Source organism: Perna viridis, chromosome 2 (genome assembly GCF_037379345.1).
Source record: "Perna viridis isolate PV_CMFRI_1.1 ecotype Kerala chromosome 2, ASM3737934v1, whole genome shotgun sequence".
Classification (NCBI taxonomy): Eukaryota; Metazoa; Mollusca; class Bivalvia; order Mytilida; family Mytilidae; genus Perna; species Perna viridis.
Window position 1 is genome coordinate 57578229 of NC_142446.1, and position 17982 is coordinate 57596210.

Sequence of the window (17982 nt, forward strand, 5' to 3'; positions counted from 1 at the left end):
CATTACCGCATATATTCTTTTAATATAATTGTACATGCGTGTTCACTACTTGTACAGTATATCTGATAGTGATTGTCATTTACTTAAATGAATTCAAAACCTTTTGAAATAATTTTCTATGACTATGTCCTAGATGCCTTGGTTGCTCTTACAACTACATGCTTGAACTAAGTTTTCATAATTTTTACAATTTCTCACTAACTTTGACTTTGTCAAGGTATATTTTAAGCATAATTCTATAGAATCATCCAGTAAACGAGTCATGTCTGATATGGTTGAGGTTACTTAATTAATTTGTCTGTTCTTTTCTCGCGAAAACAGACCACATCTGTACAGACAATTAGTGATGCATGCACGAAGCCATTCAGAATACCTAACAGGAATGAAAATGCTAATGCATGTTGGCTTTAGAATATCATATATTCAAAGCTCCAGTTCAGTTGAATTATACTGTAAACAGGTACGGGAATATTTCCTGCAAGTCACACATTATTTTATGATAATAAAGCAATGCCAGGGAAACATCTTTGGAATACTCTTATCACTAGAATATGATGGTAATTTGAATAAGGAAGTATCAGTTGTTAAACTGTTAAACTCTGTAACTTACACATTTAATTTTTATTATTTAATTTGTTTATTTCCAGTCTGGGCAAGATATATTATTATCCATAAGCTAACTTGGTATTGTGACGTCATTAACGTCGATCAATCCGCAGTCCGCCATTCAAAATATTTCATATTAAGGCCTTGATAAAAGGGACAAATCTTGATTTTGACTTTAATATATTAGAAATCAAATTACAAGGATTGTTTTTTTTTATTATTGATGCTCCCATAACCAACTTAGAGGCAGTTTACGCATGTTCATATCATGAAGTGTAAACTTCTTCAAAGTTGGTTGTATTGCAAAACTTCGCCAAAACTTTATATCAATGCTTTAATAAACACATTTATAAACCGACTCTATATGCAAAAGCTGAGCAAAAGACGAAAATTCATTTTGCATAACATTGGCTTGTGCAAAAGCAGCATGTCAGCTTATTTATAGATAATAAATGTACCTACATGGTATATGTACCAATGCTAGAAAAATCCAAAATAACCTCATAAGCAAGAAAAAGTATTCGAATAATCTTATCCTTGCAGTCTTATTTTGATTAAACGAAAAGAGGAATGTAACTCTTTTCTAACAAAATCTTAAGCGATCATAATTATCTCTGATCACTATTTAGGACTATACGTAAGTTGCTCAGAGACGTAAAACTTTATTTCAATTATTTTTTTTCATTTTAAATGTAACAAGCGAATTTCAAAAAGACTTACTCATTTATTCTTACTCTTTTTCCCATATATCTGTAGTCTTAGCACAAATTGATATATGTAGCCCTTTGGAAAATGAAGAGCATTGACTAGAAATGTCTACTTAAAAATAAATAAGCAGCGGATCAAAGCGGGGGTTTGAATGTTTATCCCTTATGACAAAAGAAAATGTTAATGTTGTGAAGCATTTTAGCAATACAGCAAATTTCAGCCTGTAACCGTATCTTTATATAAACACCCTCTTATGTTAACAATTTCTGGATCTGCCCCTGAAATCTGTAACGTCTTCATGGACAAATTGAAGTTATAAAGTAATTTCAGCGCCGCCAACACTAATTCTATTTGTATTTTAAAGGGGTCGTGATAGATATACTAGAAAGATATATTGCATTAACAGATTTAGCATAGCATTATATATTTCATCCCGCTTTTTTGTTGTTGAACAATTTAGATAACGATTAGGATGGGTGACAAAAGAATATTCTAGTCATATTTGCTTCAAAATGAAACACCGTTCTTTCATTCTACAATAAACGATCAGTTTGTAGTTTAAGTCTTCCTACCATCTGAAATTATTTTTTCTCTTTCAAGAATGTATCAAGTTTTTTAAAAAGAAACAGATGAAGACGTTTTTAATTTTATAAAGGGTCGTTCTTCTATTTGATCAACGTTCGGGGAAAATATTTTATGTACTATTTGCATAACAAATAAGCATCGTCTAGTCACATATAGTTATATTTTTTCGATTACTGTTCGTACTAATAAATGATTATGGTTTAAACATAAATAGACTGTTTTAAATGAATCGAGAATTTACGCCCTAAACTAATTCTGCAAATAATTAAATTTCAATTTTTTTGTTGATGCTTGTGTAAATGTTTTTGTTGTTTTGTTCTTCGTTTTTCTTTGTTTGTTAAAAGGATACATGTTGGGGTATCTTATAAAAATCGAAATTCATAAATGATTGAAGGCGTCTGTGTCTGATATTTTCATTGAAATTTAATTCTTTATTTGTGCAACCAATCAAATAAAAACACTAACATTTTTACCTTCGACTATTGATACCATTATAGTATACAGCTGCGGATACGAACGGTCGGAATATTCGAAACATCGGACTAACATATTTTGCACACATTTCTAAAGTTTTTTCGTAAGCATTTTAGATTAAATACCTTCGGAAAGGGGTATATCTTCTGGCGAGTTCTCTGTATTTTGTTCATGTGGAACATCTGGAAATATACCTAACCGTGTATTTATGCAAACAAAATAATGATTTGGTGCGTTTCAAACACATGAATTTCATTCAAATATAACGGTAAAAACGCTCTATGTACTTCACTCTAAACGAAATGTAAATGTTGGGTTTCGAGTCTGGACGTGTTTTTGAAAAGAACTATCAGTGACTTGAAGCATTAAAGATATCAGCAAAACTTTTTCTTCTGAAATTAATTAGTATGCTAATAGAAATCTAAACAAGTAAGTTCAATCATTATTTCAATTGACTTCTAAAGTTGACATAAATAGACTGATTTTAAATGATTATCTATCATCGTAATTCATTTAATTTATTGTTTTTCTCGACATTAATGTATCATTTGGGATTTAAAAGGGCACATTAGTTCTTGCACAACGTTCCATCAAATGCTTTATTTAAATATGACTATTCAAACCTTTTGTAGAACTACCAAATTTTGATAAAACACAAATATGAATTCAAATAATTACCTTCTTCATTATCTCTTTCGTTCTGTGTCTTACAAAGACAATCTTTATATTCATAAATGTCATTCTCACTTCCTGGTAAAGTAGAATAATGGATTCAAGTAATGATAGGTTTAGTTATTGTAGTGTTATTAGTAAATACTCAAATATTCTACATCATGAAAATAAAAATCTAAAATTCTCGTTTGTTTACATTTCAATGACAATATTTTTCTACGAGGAAAAAAAACCCGTAATGAAATCCTTCACAAACTAAATATATACTTTTGTTCTGTGCCAAAATCGAAATGTGCCGAGTTAACTTTGCATAAATTTGCCATGTGATCGACTGACGGGAATATTCGTGATTTCCATACGTATGTTAGGTCACGTTACAGGCAAATTGTCAATATCTGCAGCATTTCAAAAATGTACGTATGCAAATTCTACATCTTTTTTTATTTGAATATCAGCTTCGCTACATGACATTTTGACAATGAAAAAAAAAAAAAAAAGAGAAAAAACCTGATGCATGATTTAAGGGAAAAACGACAGTTATATTATCATTTTCCCATTTTCTTCTATTTCCTTACATTGAAACATTAGTTTTTGACACTTAGATTGATATTACACACCTTTCTCATCTCTTATTTTATCATTACGCTCACTGTTACTATCTTCATAAACGTCATTTGCATGATCTAAAATAAAAAAAAACACACAAAAAAACCCAAAAACCCAAAAAACCAAATAAAAAACGACTAAACATTGAATAGGGACTAAATACCCCCGCAGCTTGTTGAACCTGTACATTTGGGGACCAATGTGGACATAATTGGACACAATTTTAATGGTGGACTGACTATGCACTTTTTGACACATACAAAAAAACCAATTCCAAACAGCAATGAGTACTATTTTTTGACAACACAATTACAGATTATGACTAATTCCTGACAACATGCACATCTATATATATACTGGCCAAGTGGTCTAGGGCGCTGGACTTTGTGCAGGCGGGGTTGCCATAGATGTCACAGCGGTACGAGTTCGAATCTCGCGGAGGGAACGACCAAAAATTTGCATCGCAAATTTGACAGTTCTAACATCGTTGGGAATTTTTCAGACCTATATATATATATATATCCGACACTCAGATGAGTTTCATTGCAATCTTGGAAGTCTTTAAGGAGGAGTAATGGATAACGAATGAGATCAAGTTATGCTGAGTACAACAGCCATCATTTCTGCAATATTTTGTTCAAACACACAAATTCCTGAGAGAATGCACATCTCCATGTTGATATATTACATCCAAAAAGTTTCATAATTATGCTGTAAGCTGCTTAGAAAATATTTAATTTGGACAGACGGACAGACAGACAGGCTGACAGGATGACACCTAAATACCTCCAAACTCCAAAACATGAGTAAATCTTGCTCTTGCTATAAGCCAGGTGAGGGAGAGTCGTGAAAATGTAAAACGACTTAAACCTATTTTTAACCTTCAGTTGGTTGACCGAACACCCGTATAATCCGAACTAGTTTAAAAGTCTAACAGGGGTGCAGATTTAATGTATATTAATTTGGTTCCTGAAGGATTTGTGTGTTTAAATGTTGTGTAATATACATGTATCTAATATTTGTCAAGAAAATTACAATGCCAGAGAATTTCGGAACTACGCATATTTCAATTGAGGTACATTGTACTTCAAGAATTAGATCTTAAAATCAACCGAAACTTACCTTCTGAGTCTTTGCTGTTCATTTCCTCCATGACACAGGAATCCACTCAATAACCTCGGGCAGTGCAAACCAAAAATGTCTAAGGAAGTTGAAATTAATCTCCTAAAAAAAATAGTGAGTTTTGAATACGTCGTAAATAATACGATATAACACTTTATTACGGTACGAGTATAATCATATTACAAATACGTGTACCACAAACACATTTGTAATGTTTGATAAGTATAGTGCGAATGGATACGTATATTTACAATTAAACGTAAATTGTAAATACTTAAACCTTATTAAAATTTGTAAAAGTACTCATAATATCAGACAAGAAGTAAATAGTCATGCCTGTCAAAAATCCATTACATTCACTTTTATTCTTACTACAGAAACAGTCAAAACAATTTCGCTTTTTACTCTTTAGCCTTTAAGACGCTATTCTATGGAAACGCAAGTCACCTGATCACAATTCTGTTTCCCAATTGACCAAATACTGATAACAGTGACTTTCGTAAAAACCGTAAAAAAATCGTACCGAAAATTGAAATTGTGTGCCATGTGTTATTTTCTTGAATGAAAGGAAGAACATTTTATGTAAAAAGATTAATCTTTGAAGCAAAAAGAACAAAATTTTACTGCGTTGGCTATCTTTGTTTTAAAAAAGATAGTACTTGTATAAAGAGATAGACACAAGTGTATATATTTTTTTACTCCAAGTATTTCCTTAACTTTCAATTTTTTGATCCAAAATCCTTTCCTATTCTCCTGTTGTTTACTGGTCTACTAACTATTTTGTTCGACCACAAAGATTTTTCCAGAAGTAAAAGTGAAGCTTACATGTACGACTTCTTTGATACAAGGTTTGTGTTCAAAAAAATTGTTTTAAATCTCATTTACAGATCACATCAAATAAAAAAAACAAAATTAATAACAACTTTCCTTTGTGGTTTAGAACCTTCTTATGAAATTTTATAAACATCAACCAACTAATATTAATGCTGTCACAATAACACCAGGTGTCTAGAGACGGTGACATGGACGACGACGAGCAGCGCCGTACATTATATACCGTGTTCGTCTCTTTTTTTTATCTACTGGGGGTATTAGAAGTCGTAAAATTTCGATGAAATGGAGACATTGGTACAGATCTTCAAGCTTAGGAAGGAAAGTGGGTTTATTTTTCAGTACCTCTACCATTGTTTATAAATATGTAGAAATTTGTTACTTCGTCCCTGTGGTTAAAAAAAGCAATGGCTGAAATATATTTACGCTTGATCTACATGACTTTTAAAAAAAATTGCGGTGATTGTTAAGGACAGGATACAACTTTTAAAGAAAGGTTAACGACAGACGATGAATGCAAAGAATAATATGATAATAAATTGGAAAGAGTGAATAACCAAAATATGACCACGAGTTAAATCTTAATGCGTTCTTGGCACAAGTGATCATATTTTGGTTATTGACGATAACCAATTGATTATCCTATATATTATATAGATTTCCTCCATTATTCATTGCTATTTTCAACATAAATTTAAATTTTGTGGACGGCGCATTGATATTCGCGTTTTGGCGGGAGAAAGTGCGGGAGTGAAATTGCCGAATTTACTTCACAGCGTGAAATTATCGAAAATTTTTACACTGGAAACATTCGGCAAATCACTGTTATCTATATAATAAAAGGCAATAACTCACATCTGTTTTGAAAAAAAATATACATCAATAAACAATCATGGCAGTTTGCACTACACATTTAGCTTACAAAGTATGCTTACTTTCGATTAATAGTGTTTTCGTATCGCTATATAATCAATATTTTAATATCTGATGTTTACTATATCATTGTTCATTACTTGTTACTTGTAAAACATAAATGTAAAAATGCTACACAATGCGCAGCATCATACGCAAAGATCGAACCCCGAATAGTTGAGGCAAGTACGTACACACCGTTCAGTCTGGATAAAACTTCGAATTTTGATTACGATATGATATTGATGCAGGGTAAGAACTTGACTGGAATCGAACTGGTAATTTTGAACCTAAATGGTTCTGGTCAAAACCTCTAAAATCAATCTCAACCTGCATTTGAGGATACATCACCTTGTGGTATAATTTCAAAGCAATCCAATCTCTAAAGGTATCATTCAGAAACCAGAAAACTGGCACCTTTGTGGACCCTTATTCTTACTTGGCTCAAGTCACAACCCAAAAAATCAATTCCAGTCATCCTTTGTGGTATGGCACCTTGTAGTAAAATTCAGATGAGATACATTTACTTTTACTCATGTTATTTTCAGGACAAAAGGAAAACGGTTGTTTCAGGCCCATTTTTTGCCGTTTTTTCAAAGACATTTCAAGTCCTAACCCCAAAAGCAATTATCATCCTAGCGTTCCTTTGGTGGTATGGCACTTTGTTATACAATAACAAAGAGATCTATTCAATAATTGTTAACAAAGTTAATGTCTTGACATGAGAAATATGCATATTTCTGGCCCTCTTTTCGTCCCCACGTCTTTACTCCCAAAATCAGTCCTGTTATTGTGTAATAGAAAATTGTGGAATTATAGACATTCCTACGCGTTTATTGGAGTTATATGGTTAAATTATATAAAATGCTTGTTTTGGTACCCTTTTGGCCCCGTGATCTAAAAGGGATAGGATCATAATCCCAAAAGTCGATACCAATTTTCCTTTTGGAACCTTGTTATTAAATTTTACAAGGACAAACAAAATAATATTCATGTTACTGCACGAAAACAAAGTGTGCACGGACAAAGAAGACGACAGCACCAAACAGATATGCGACGTTTTTTTGCGGTCGTATGAAAATGAGACCTATTAATTAAACTAAAACATGACGTGGAGCTAGTTACGCCTTGAGAGGTCGAACTAAGCAGATTGGATAAATAAGTTTGAGACTGGTGAGAATTAGTCGAGACAATCCGAGTATTTTTCAGACATATTTAGCACAAAAAGTACCCTACTCAGAATTTTATCGCATAGTAGTAAATGACAATGTGATTCTGTTTGCCCTAAAATTTTGCTACTTGATGTTATGGAAACGAAGTCGAAGTCTAAATCAAATGAAATAAACAATTGACAATGTCAGGACAAAAGCCGCTTTGAGTTACAATCCGAAGACGGGATATCGCCCCTTATTTGTCTAAATATACATGTAGTCCCATCACTCAAAAATATGTAATCTGAAATATATATAAATCAATAGTGGGCTTACGTCAATATACAAAGTATCAAGAAAATTGTTGGAGCGTATTCAAGTTATTGTGCAAATATGAAAAATACCTTTTTCCGACGCGGTCGGTTTAGTTTCGCTTTTTACCCTTTGACCTTAAAGACGCTCTTCCATGGAAACGCAGGTCACCTGATCAAAATTCTGGTTCCAGAAAGGCCAAATACTGGTAACTAAGTGGGGTTCGAAAAAGGAAATTGAAATTGCGTGCCATGCGTTATTTCCTGATGAAAATTATAAGTAAAAAAACCAAATTTTACTGCGTTGGTTATCTTTTTTAAAGATAGTACTTTTTTATGAATAACTTAAAATCAGAAATTCACAACAATTGAAAGGTAGTTAATATAATCACACCGATTACATTTAACTAGTTTCGAAAGTTTCATGGAATGTATGCGCATGCTGTTTAAGTTAAAAGTTCGAAAACTACAACCCCCTGTTTATGTTATCTATTACTCCATTACGTAAAATTATATTATAAAATTATATTCATCAAAGTTTCAAGGACATTGCTGCAAATGGCTTTGAGTTATAGTCCAAAAACAGAAAATTACCACAATTAGTTATCAATAAAGTCCCATAACTCAAGAAAAAAAAAATTTAAAAACGAGGAGACCGCATTAAAAGAAAGTGTGAATAAAACGGACGTATGGACGGACAGATAGACGGACGGACAGACTTATGGACATCGGTATACGTCCCGTTTAGAAAGTTAAACTTGTACATTGTATGTTGCATAATATGGAAAACACTTGTTCCCGTCTCACATGCGAAAGGGGATAAAACATGGGCAACCAGTCAAGTAGCATGGGTAACATTTGAGAAAATAAGATTGCTGATTGCTCAAGTTGCTAGTTTAGCTGTAATGGGGATTTGAATCAGCACTAGGCACGAGATGGCGGCTTTAATTAGGCATACATGCCAATAGAACAAGAAAAGAAGAAAAAAAATGTTATAATTTACTTACAGGATATAGTAAATTAAAAAGACAGAGCTCTTTTGTGTATGTTTAAAGATATTTTTCGATAAAAAAACCCCTAAGAAACGGGGATATACGGAATCGACGGAAAAAACAAGATCAGGCGCGTAGCTCCCTATACGCCAACACGCACGTGCGTGCACATCGGAGAAAAAAAAACTCTTCTATCAATCAATCTCTTTTTGATGATCTTTCTACTGTAACATTGCAATTCCATTCACCATTTATGGTGTTAGATACACCAGTTACAGTTAGCAGTGACTTCAATCTTTGATTAATTGATCTGGGTTATGTCTGACTGTATATGCGGAGATTTATTTGATTCCGTCAACGTATACGGCGTTATTTCCGGTATTGTCAGTTTTGTGTTGTCGCGTCAAATAAACATGACGTCGAAACGTGAGAAATCAGAAAAACCTAAATAGAAAACAATAGATAGTCTCTTTGCTACTACGGCGAAAAGTTCTGATACCACAGAAGATGTTACACAGGAACCAATTTTAACGGAGATCTTGTCAGAGTCAGAGAGAAATAAAGACGTTTCTCAGTGCTCTATAGCAGCTGCATCATCTAGCAAGCTGTTTTCCCTGAGCCACCTTACCCAAATATTTCAAGTCTACAAGACTCCCAGTTAAATTTGACCGAGGTCAAGATAAAACTATTAAGAACAGAATGGAAAGATGTGAACAATTTCGTTTTCCCAGCAAGGTAGGCTTTTTAAAATATTACATGAGTTGATTTCCAATGTAAGAGTAATCAAGGGAACCAAGGTTATAGCGGTAATCGAAAGAATGCAATCCAGGGACAAAGACCAGACATGGAAAACAGACATACACAACAAATAACATAATGTAACTAAAATCATACATACAAAGTAACAAAAGCAAATGAGCATGGACCAGGTGCACCGGTAGGGTAAGCGTTCTGTAAAAGTGATTTAAAAATGTGTCAATGTTTTTTTTCGCTTTGTTCTAATCAGACATTTTTTGTCCCGTCTGTCCGTGATATCCGTCTGTCTGTCACACACATTTTATTACTCAGAAACGTCTAACAAACAAAATTGAAGTGTATTTCAAAACGTGGTAAATCTAATACACACTAAGCTGGAGCTCTGAAAATTCAAACACTTGTAAATGACGATCGCAATCCAACAAATTAAACTAAAAAGGTAAATGACAAAAACGTCCGTCTGTTTGTCCTAGCCGCATAACATTGAAAGCACCAATTTCCATTCATTACTGTAAAATGGATTCGGAGAAAACTTTTACATGAAGCGCAATATCTTCCACATTTTGGCTGTAAGCGTGTTCGATCAAGATTTATTAAGAACAGTCCTTCACATGAGGCAATATTTTATGTTATAAAAATGAAGAAACATTTGGGTCGGCATGATTTCAAAATCTTTTTTTCTTTAAATATGCATCTTGTAGTGGCTGTTACGTAATACATTATATTTATTAGGCGTATGTGCGAAAAACCAAACAAACTTGTAAAGGTAAGGGTTTGGTGACAAAAATTGGGAAAAGTCGGTTTTCATTTTGTCTGATTTGAAACATTTTTTTCTTGTTCTGATATACTAGTACTAATTCAGGCATCCGAATTACTTCAGAGAAATTGGTAAATGTAAACGGCACCTTGCAGCAAAATGGCTGTTAGAAAATAAATGGATGGGCTATTCTGTTTCTGACGATGCGCTTTACTGTGGACTGTGCGTAATTTTTGGTCGAATTTGTCTTGCTTTGTAAAGCGCCATACCAGGGTTGAATCACCTCACTTCAAATACCAGGCAATGGCACACGACTTCGGAAGAATAAATTCGAAAGATTCCGCCGATGAAGCCATCATTTATAAGCTATCAGAATTTAAGAAGGTTCAAGTTCAGAAAAAATCGTCACATTCTTATGAAAATAATTGAAACCTTGTAGCTTTGCGGAAAGCAAAATTTTGCGATACGCGGACATACACCCGAGCTTAGTAATTTCATGGCCATCTTACATTCTAAGGCACTCAGCAATGATATTCTGACAGACCGTTTAGAGAATAGTAGTAGTAGGGCTAAGTACACATCACATGATATCTAAAATGAACTTATTAACATTATTGGAGATCAAATTCGCACTTGGATAGTCGAAAGTTGCAACAAAAGTAAGTTTGTTCAAAGAAGATTTTCATGACTTTATAATGGGAAAGAGTACAACTGGTGAACATTTGAACTCTTGATTCAAACTCTTAACAATGCTGGTGTTGATACTATGAAAATGAGAGCACTGGGCTACGACGGTGCCGCGAACATGTCTGGAAAATATAACGTGGTTTAGGCTAAAATTCAGCAAACAGTTCCAGGTGCTGTGTATATCCACTGTAAATCGTACTGCCTCAATCTGGCAATAGTCCCAAGTTGTAAGGATGCCTCAGTGAGACATGTTATGTCTACCATTGAGGACGTTGCATTTGCATTCGATTATTCTTCGAAGAAACTTCAAGCATTTTACGAAGAATTGGATGCAGATGCAGCTACGAAAGACAACATGGACAAACGAACCAAATTACGCATATTATGCGAAACACGTCAGGCCGACGCACTCTATACTTTCAAGGCATCATTCCCAGTGGTCGTTCATGCATTGGAAAACCTACAAAGCCTAGGACATGATAAGGCATGTCAATACTTGGAATCGATATCAAGGTTCCGATTTGTGATAGTTCTTGTAGTGTCGGAGCATATTTTGCAGAGCGCCGTCTACTTGTCTAACTGTTTGCAAGGAGTAGAATGTGACTTGCTAGAGGCAACATAAGAGAGCAAAACCGTTATTGAGCTATTACGTAGAGAACGTATGGATGACACAGTTTGGAACGCATTGTACCAGACGGCTCTGGATTTGTCTGAACCGCTGGACATAGTTGAGGGTATGCCAAGGCGGCGTGGACGGCAAACAAGAAGGGCCAATCACCCTGTAAACACACCGAAACAGTACTGGAAAGTGCCTTTGTACTACTTATGTATCATATGATCATGGAATTAGAGTCTCGTATTATCAAATCCGGAAATCGCTTCCATGCTCAATATCTTCTTCCACGATGTGTAAACAACCTTACAGATGAGCAAATTATGACATTGTTCGAGACCTATCAAGTGGACCTTACTTGTGACTTTGATGAATTTAAGAGAGAGGTCGCCCGTTCGCGTACGCGCTGGTCAATAACGCCTCGGAACCAGATGCCCAATACACTTTGTGAAACACTAGACACAGTCGATCCCGTCCTGTATCCTTCCATTGAGACAATCTTTTGTATAATGCTTACAATGCCAGTAACAAGCGCTACAGCTGAACAATCGTTTAGCGTACTTCGAAGACTGAAGATTTACGTACGATCTACGATGAACAATGACAGATTAGCAGCACTTGCATGCGTTGATGCATATCCACCGCAAATTTCCAGTCGATTTAGACAAAGTGATGGACACGGAGAGCATATTTTGGACAGTTCTAAGACACCAAGAAGTATTTAATAAAATTACAAAGTTAACGTACAGTTGCGATCACTTCTAACCTCTCTTAAATTCTGTCAGAATCTGTCAGGATTTCTGTTCTACGACAGCAGATAAAACAGAAATCCTGACAGATCCTGACAGAGGCTGTCCTGGGTCAGGAGACGTTTTGCCCTATTCCCTGACAGATCCTGACAGAAACTGTCTTGGGCCGTGACAAAGAAAATACAAAAAGCTGTTCTAAACTGTCAAACCCCTGGACAGTTCCATGACTCCAAATCTATTCTGTGTGACGTAATTTAGAACAGGAAGTCGACGATTAATAAATGACACGGTTTGACTGATGTAAATTAGCAAATCCGATTAGGAAAAAAAATCTTGATTTCAAAATTTACATTGAATTTTCAATTATACAGAGAGCTCGTCGTGATCATCATCCCACAATCACTCGATCGTTGTTCATATTCCAATTTTCGTCGTTCACGGTCTAGTCACTCATCGTTCAAAATGATCATTGTTTACAGGTATAATTTTTTAGATTCTGTCATACACCTGTGATATTAATTAAATTAAATTTTTTAATTGTAAATTGAAGGTCTATGTTTCTGTTTTAAGAGTAAAAGTGGTAACCGATAACTTCCAGATGTTCGGTAATTCTCAGTATGTAAGTAAAATTTCTAAAAATTGCAAAATGTGCGAGTGCTACATTGTAGCAGTTCTATTTTTCATAATGGTCTAAAACTATTGACTAACTAAATGCTTATTTTTCAATGTAACTATCATGTGGTCGGGTAACTGTGACACATATATTAGTTTCTATGAGGGTGTAAAATTAATGACTAAAATGCTAAATTTGTCAATATAACTATCATAAAGGGGCTGCGACACATTAATTTGAGTCAAAATTCTTTAAAAATATCATATTCTTGCAAAATGTATGAGTGCGAACACTTTTAATTACCATGAGGGTCTAAAATCAATGACTGAAATGCTTAATTTTTCAATATAAATATCATGTGGTGGCTGTGACACCTTAACTTGAGTCGAAATTCTTTAAAAATGTCATATTATTGCAAAATGTATGAGTGCGCACACTTGTTATTTGTTTTAGGGTGTACAATTATTGACTAAATTGCCAAATGTTTTAATATAACTATCATATAGGGGCTGCGACACATTAATTTGAGTCAAAATTCTTTAAAAATATCATATTCTTGCAAAATGTATGAGTGCGAACACTTTTAATTACCATGAGGGTCTAAAATCAATGACTGAAATGCTTAATTTTTCAATATCAATATCATGTGGTGGCTGTGACACCTTAATTTGAGTCGAAATTCTTTAAAAATGTCATGTTATTGCAAAATGTATAAGTGCGCACACTTGTTATTTGTTTTAGGGTGTACAATTATTGACTAAATTGCAAAACGTTTTAATATAACTATCATATAGGGGCTGCGACACATTAATTTGAGTCAAAATTCATTAAAAAAACATCATATTCTTGCAAAATGTATGAGTGCGAACACTTTTAATTACCATGAGGGTCTAAAATCAATGACTGAAATGCTTAATTTTTCAATATAAATATCGTGATGGCTGTGGCACCTTAATTTGAGTCAAAACTCTTTAAAAATGTCATATTCTTGCAAAATGTACCTGCGCACACTTTTAATTTGTTAGAGAGTATAAAATTATTGACTAAACTGTCAATTTTTTCGATATAACTATCATACAGGGGCTGTGACACATTGCTTTGAGTCAGAATTCTTTTAAAAAATGGCATATTCTTGCAAAATGTATGAGTGCGAGCACTTTTAATTTCCATGAGGGTCTAAAATCAATGACTGAAATGCTAAATAATAGCAGTGATAAGACCTATACTGCTACCACTCTCTCCAAAGAAGAGATTGTGGAAAACCATAAATCTGTTCTATCCTCTTGGTCTCTCTACCAAGGACGATGATTGTGATTTACCGTCTATATACTGGATTCCTAAACTTCACAAGAATCCATACAAACAACGTTTCATAGCTAGATCTGCAAAATGTACCACCAAATCTCTTTCAAAACTTTTAACTTCTATACTCACAACTGTCGAAGAGGGTCTGCAGTCCTACCATAACACTTGTTACTCCCGTAGTGGTATTAATTCAATGTGGATCCTGAAAAATTCGAAAGATCTTTTGGAGACAATCAGTTCAAGACTATTATCTGAATATAATAGCATTAAAACCTATGATTTTTCAACACTGTATACTTCTATTCCCCATACTCAGTTAAAATCCCGACTTAAAAACATTATACTTCGTTGTTTTTCCAAAAAAAAAATGGTACACTTAGAAACAAATATATAGTTCTTGGTAGAGATTCCTCATACTTTGTAAGAAATAATTCCAAATCATCTTCCAAATATACAGAGGAAGATGTTTACAAAATGCTGGAATTTTTAATCGACAACATATTTGTCCAGTGTGGTGGACGTGTTTTTTAACAAACGGTCGGCATTCCAATGGGAACAAATTGTGCTCCTCTACTTGTTGACCTATTTCTTCACTCTTATGAGGCTGACTTTATAGCTGATTTGATCAGAAAGAAAGAATATCGTTTGGCTAGATCCTTCAATCTCAGTTTCCGCTATATAGATGACGTATTATCTTTAAACAATCCTAATTTCGGGGATTTGATAAATCGCATCTACCCAAAATAACTTGAGATAAAGGATACTACAGACACTGTGACGTCTGCCTCATATCTTGACCTACACTTAGAAATCGATGGAAAAGGAAAACTACTGAACAAACTTTACGACAAACGTGATGACTTTTCTTTCGGCATTGTCAACTTTCCTTTCATCTGTGGCAACATCCCTTCGTCTCCTGCGTATAGAGTGTTCATATCACAACTCATACGTTATGCCAGAGCTTGCCGAAACTACGCAGACTTTTTTGTATCGAGCTAGAAGTCTAACAAATAGGCTTCTGGAACAGGGTTATGTTGCTACAAGATTGAAGTCATCACTACAGAAGTTTTATGGTCGTCATCATGAACTCGTAGATCGTTATGGTGTATCCATCAGCACCATGTAAACTGATATATTCAACGGGTCATGGTTTTCCTTTCCTCGTTTGTCTCCCCCGGACTTGACTTATTATGAGCAACTCGGCGGGTGTTTCTAGAAAAGCAGAGGACGCACGCTTACCTTACCGGTGCATCTGGTGCATGCTCCCAGTTTTTAGTGGAGTCCGAGTTGCTCATTTACTTTTGTTTTTAGTTACTTTATGTTCTTTGTTGTGTGTGTCTGTTTTTCATGTCTGGTCTTTGTCCCTGGATTACATTCTTTTGATAACCGCTATAACCTTGATTACTCTTTTCAATATAACTATCATGTGGGTGATTGTGACACATTTATTTGAGTCAAAATCATTAAAAAAATATCTTATTCTTGCAATATGTATGAGTGCGAGCACTTTTGATTTCATGAGTGTCTGAAATTATTGACTAAAAAGCTATTTGTTGGTAATATAACTACCATGTGGATGACTGCTACTTTTGTATTTCAGACAAATTTTTCAAAAATGTATACATACATCAGTCAAAATTCTTCAAAAATGTCATATTCTTTCAAAGTGTACGAGTGTGAACACTTATAGTGCTATAAAGGTCTAAAATTTCTGTATAAACTTTTTAAAATTGTCAATATATAGGTGCTCTGTATCTGCCACCAAAAGAATGAATTCAGTCCAAATTCTTTAAAGTCTGGTGCGTAGCAAGTGCGGCAGGCATTATTTTTTTTGGGTACTGCATGACATACATAAAATCGAGTAAAAAAATAATAAAAAGTTGCTACTGTGATAATTATTTAAAAATGTTTCGCTTCATTAAGTACATAAATGACTTTCTTTATAGGATTGAACAGCTATTTTCGGTTGTTCATGCATGTATGAACGGATCTCGGAGCTCCAAAATTCAATGAACGGCTTAAGGCCGTTCATGTAATGTTTGGGAGTGGAGAGATCCGTTCATGCATGCATGAACGACAGAAAATAGCTGTTCAATCCTTATGATTCTATCCTACAGTGAAAGTTACCCTATGAGAGCCTCAGTCAGTTATATTAGTACACTGTACATGTGTTTATGTTTACGCTTCAATGCACACACATTCCTTTGCACACGTGTGGGAGCGCGGACGAATATTAACACATAATCGGCTGCACAATGACAGTGGAAGCGGCATGCACGAAGTGATTGTTGTGGAATTTATTCCCCATTTATTGATGTCAATAAATTATTTATTGATATCAATAAATTATTTATTGATATCAATTATTCATTTATTGATATTAATGTATTAGTGTGTTTATTTGTTAATGTTAAATAAACATGTATTGTTTTATGAAATAAATATGTATTGACATAAAATTAAATTAAAATATTAACATTTACTTGTAGCGTAAATTTTGGTTAAAAGGATTCATTCCTTTATTCTTGTACATGTACTTGTAAATTTGCATATGTACTAGGGTCATAGACTTTGGGTAGTGTTTGATTGGTTCTTGAGTGAGTTCATACTTTTCGCGGTTGAATTTGTATTCATGAGTTTAGGTAATTTTTGTCTTTGGGTTTCAAGCTGAACAGACGCTCTTAACATTAGTTCAGCTTGATTCAGTTCCATGCAGTCTTATTCATTTATTCCCAGTTAACACTAACTTTCGACAGAAGACGTAAGTTGCACTATTCTTTTCTATTCCATTTTTACAATTAACGATGTAATTAACAGGATAAAATTAAAGTACACTTTCATGGCTAAACCTCTACGCTTGATTGCACTACGGCATGTTCGATTCCTAACAGTTGTGTGACCTATTTTTATGAGTGTGATAGGGACAATCCAAGCCACGATAAAGGTTAATTATTATTTTATAATAACCAGTTAACAAGATTTTATATTCCGTAATCGCGCAGTTTTGGCGCGTAAATATTTTTTACAAGTATTGTATCAAGTTACGTACGATATGATCAGATACTGGTTATGATGGCTCGTAATTGTGAATTCTATATTATCTGTATTTTATCAGCAATATACACAAAGCTTAGTGCAGAATATATACTTACAATTGTATTTGTTTTAGGGTATTGAAAAATTACCATGAAACTGGTGTCATGTAAACCGGATGTATTTCAATCCACAATTGGTAGGTACTTTTAAATTGTTTGTAAATTATCGCATATAAAATTTCATAATGGAGTTATCTCCGTTCTTTATACATGTATACGGTCATATACACAGCACATGAAACTAGATAAATACATTACGGACTATTTTCATATAGATATATATAAAATGTATATCTGCGATAATGTTATTTTTATATTCCAACTGCATATTTACACCGTGTTGAAAGTGTAACTTTTAAGTTAAAAGGAAGTGTGGTTTTATAGATTTCATTGATATACATGTAGCTGTACTATTAAGCACAAATGAAATATTTCAT

At 34.0% G+C, this 17982-nt stretch overlaps 1 protein-coding gene across 12 annotated transcripts in view; it reads right to left on the reverse strand.

Annotated features, from left to right (window-relative positions):
• Nucleotides 1-17982, reverse strand: part of LOC148626208 (uncharacterized) — a 55025-nt gene that overhangs the window by 33396 nt on the left and 3647 nt on the right. For 7 of the 12 annotated variants that reach the window (XR_015919999.1, XM_088569992.1, XM_088569993.1 and 4 more), the window contains exons 2-5: nt 4774-4875; nt 3663-3728; nt 3052-3123; nt 2499-2555 (exon numbers count right to left, since the gene is read on the reverse strand). Coding sequence is in view for 11 of the 12 variants with exons in the window: in XM_088569992.1 (XP_088426118.1) it covers nt 2499-2555; nt 3052-3123; nt 3663-3728; nt 4774-4804 (226 nt within the window). In the remaining variant the exon portion in view is untranslated. Of the gene's footprint in view, nt 1-2498; nt 2556-3051; nt 3124-3662; nt 3729-4773; nt 4876-14579; nt 14798-17982 lie in introns of those variants that run through there. The other 5 variants (XM_088569997.1, XM_088569996.1, XM_088569991.1 and 2 more) reach the window with 4 other exon arrangements.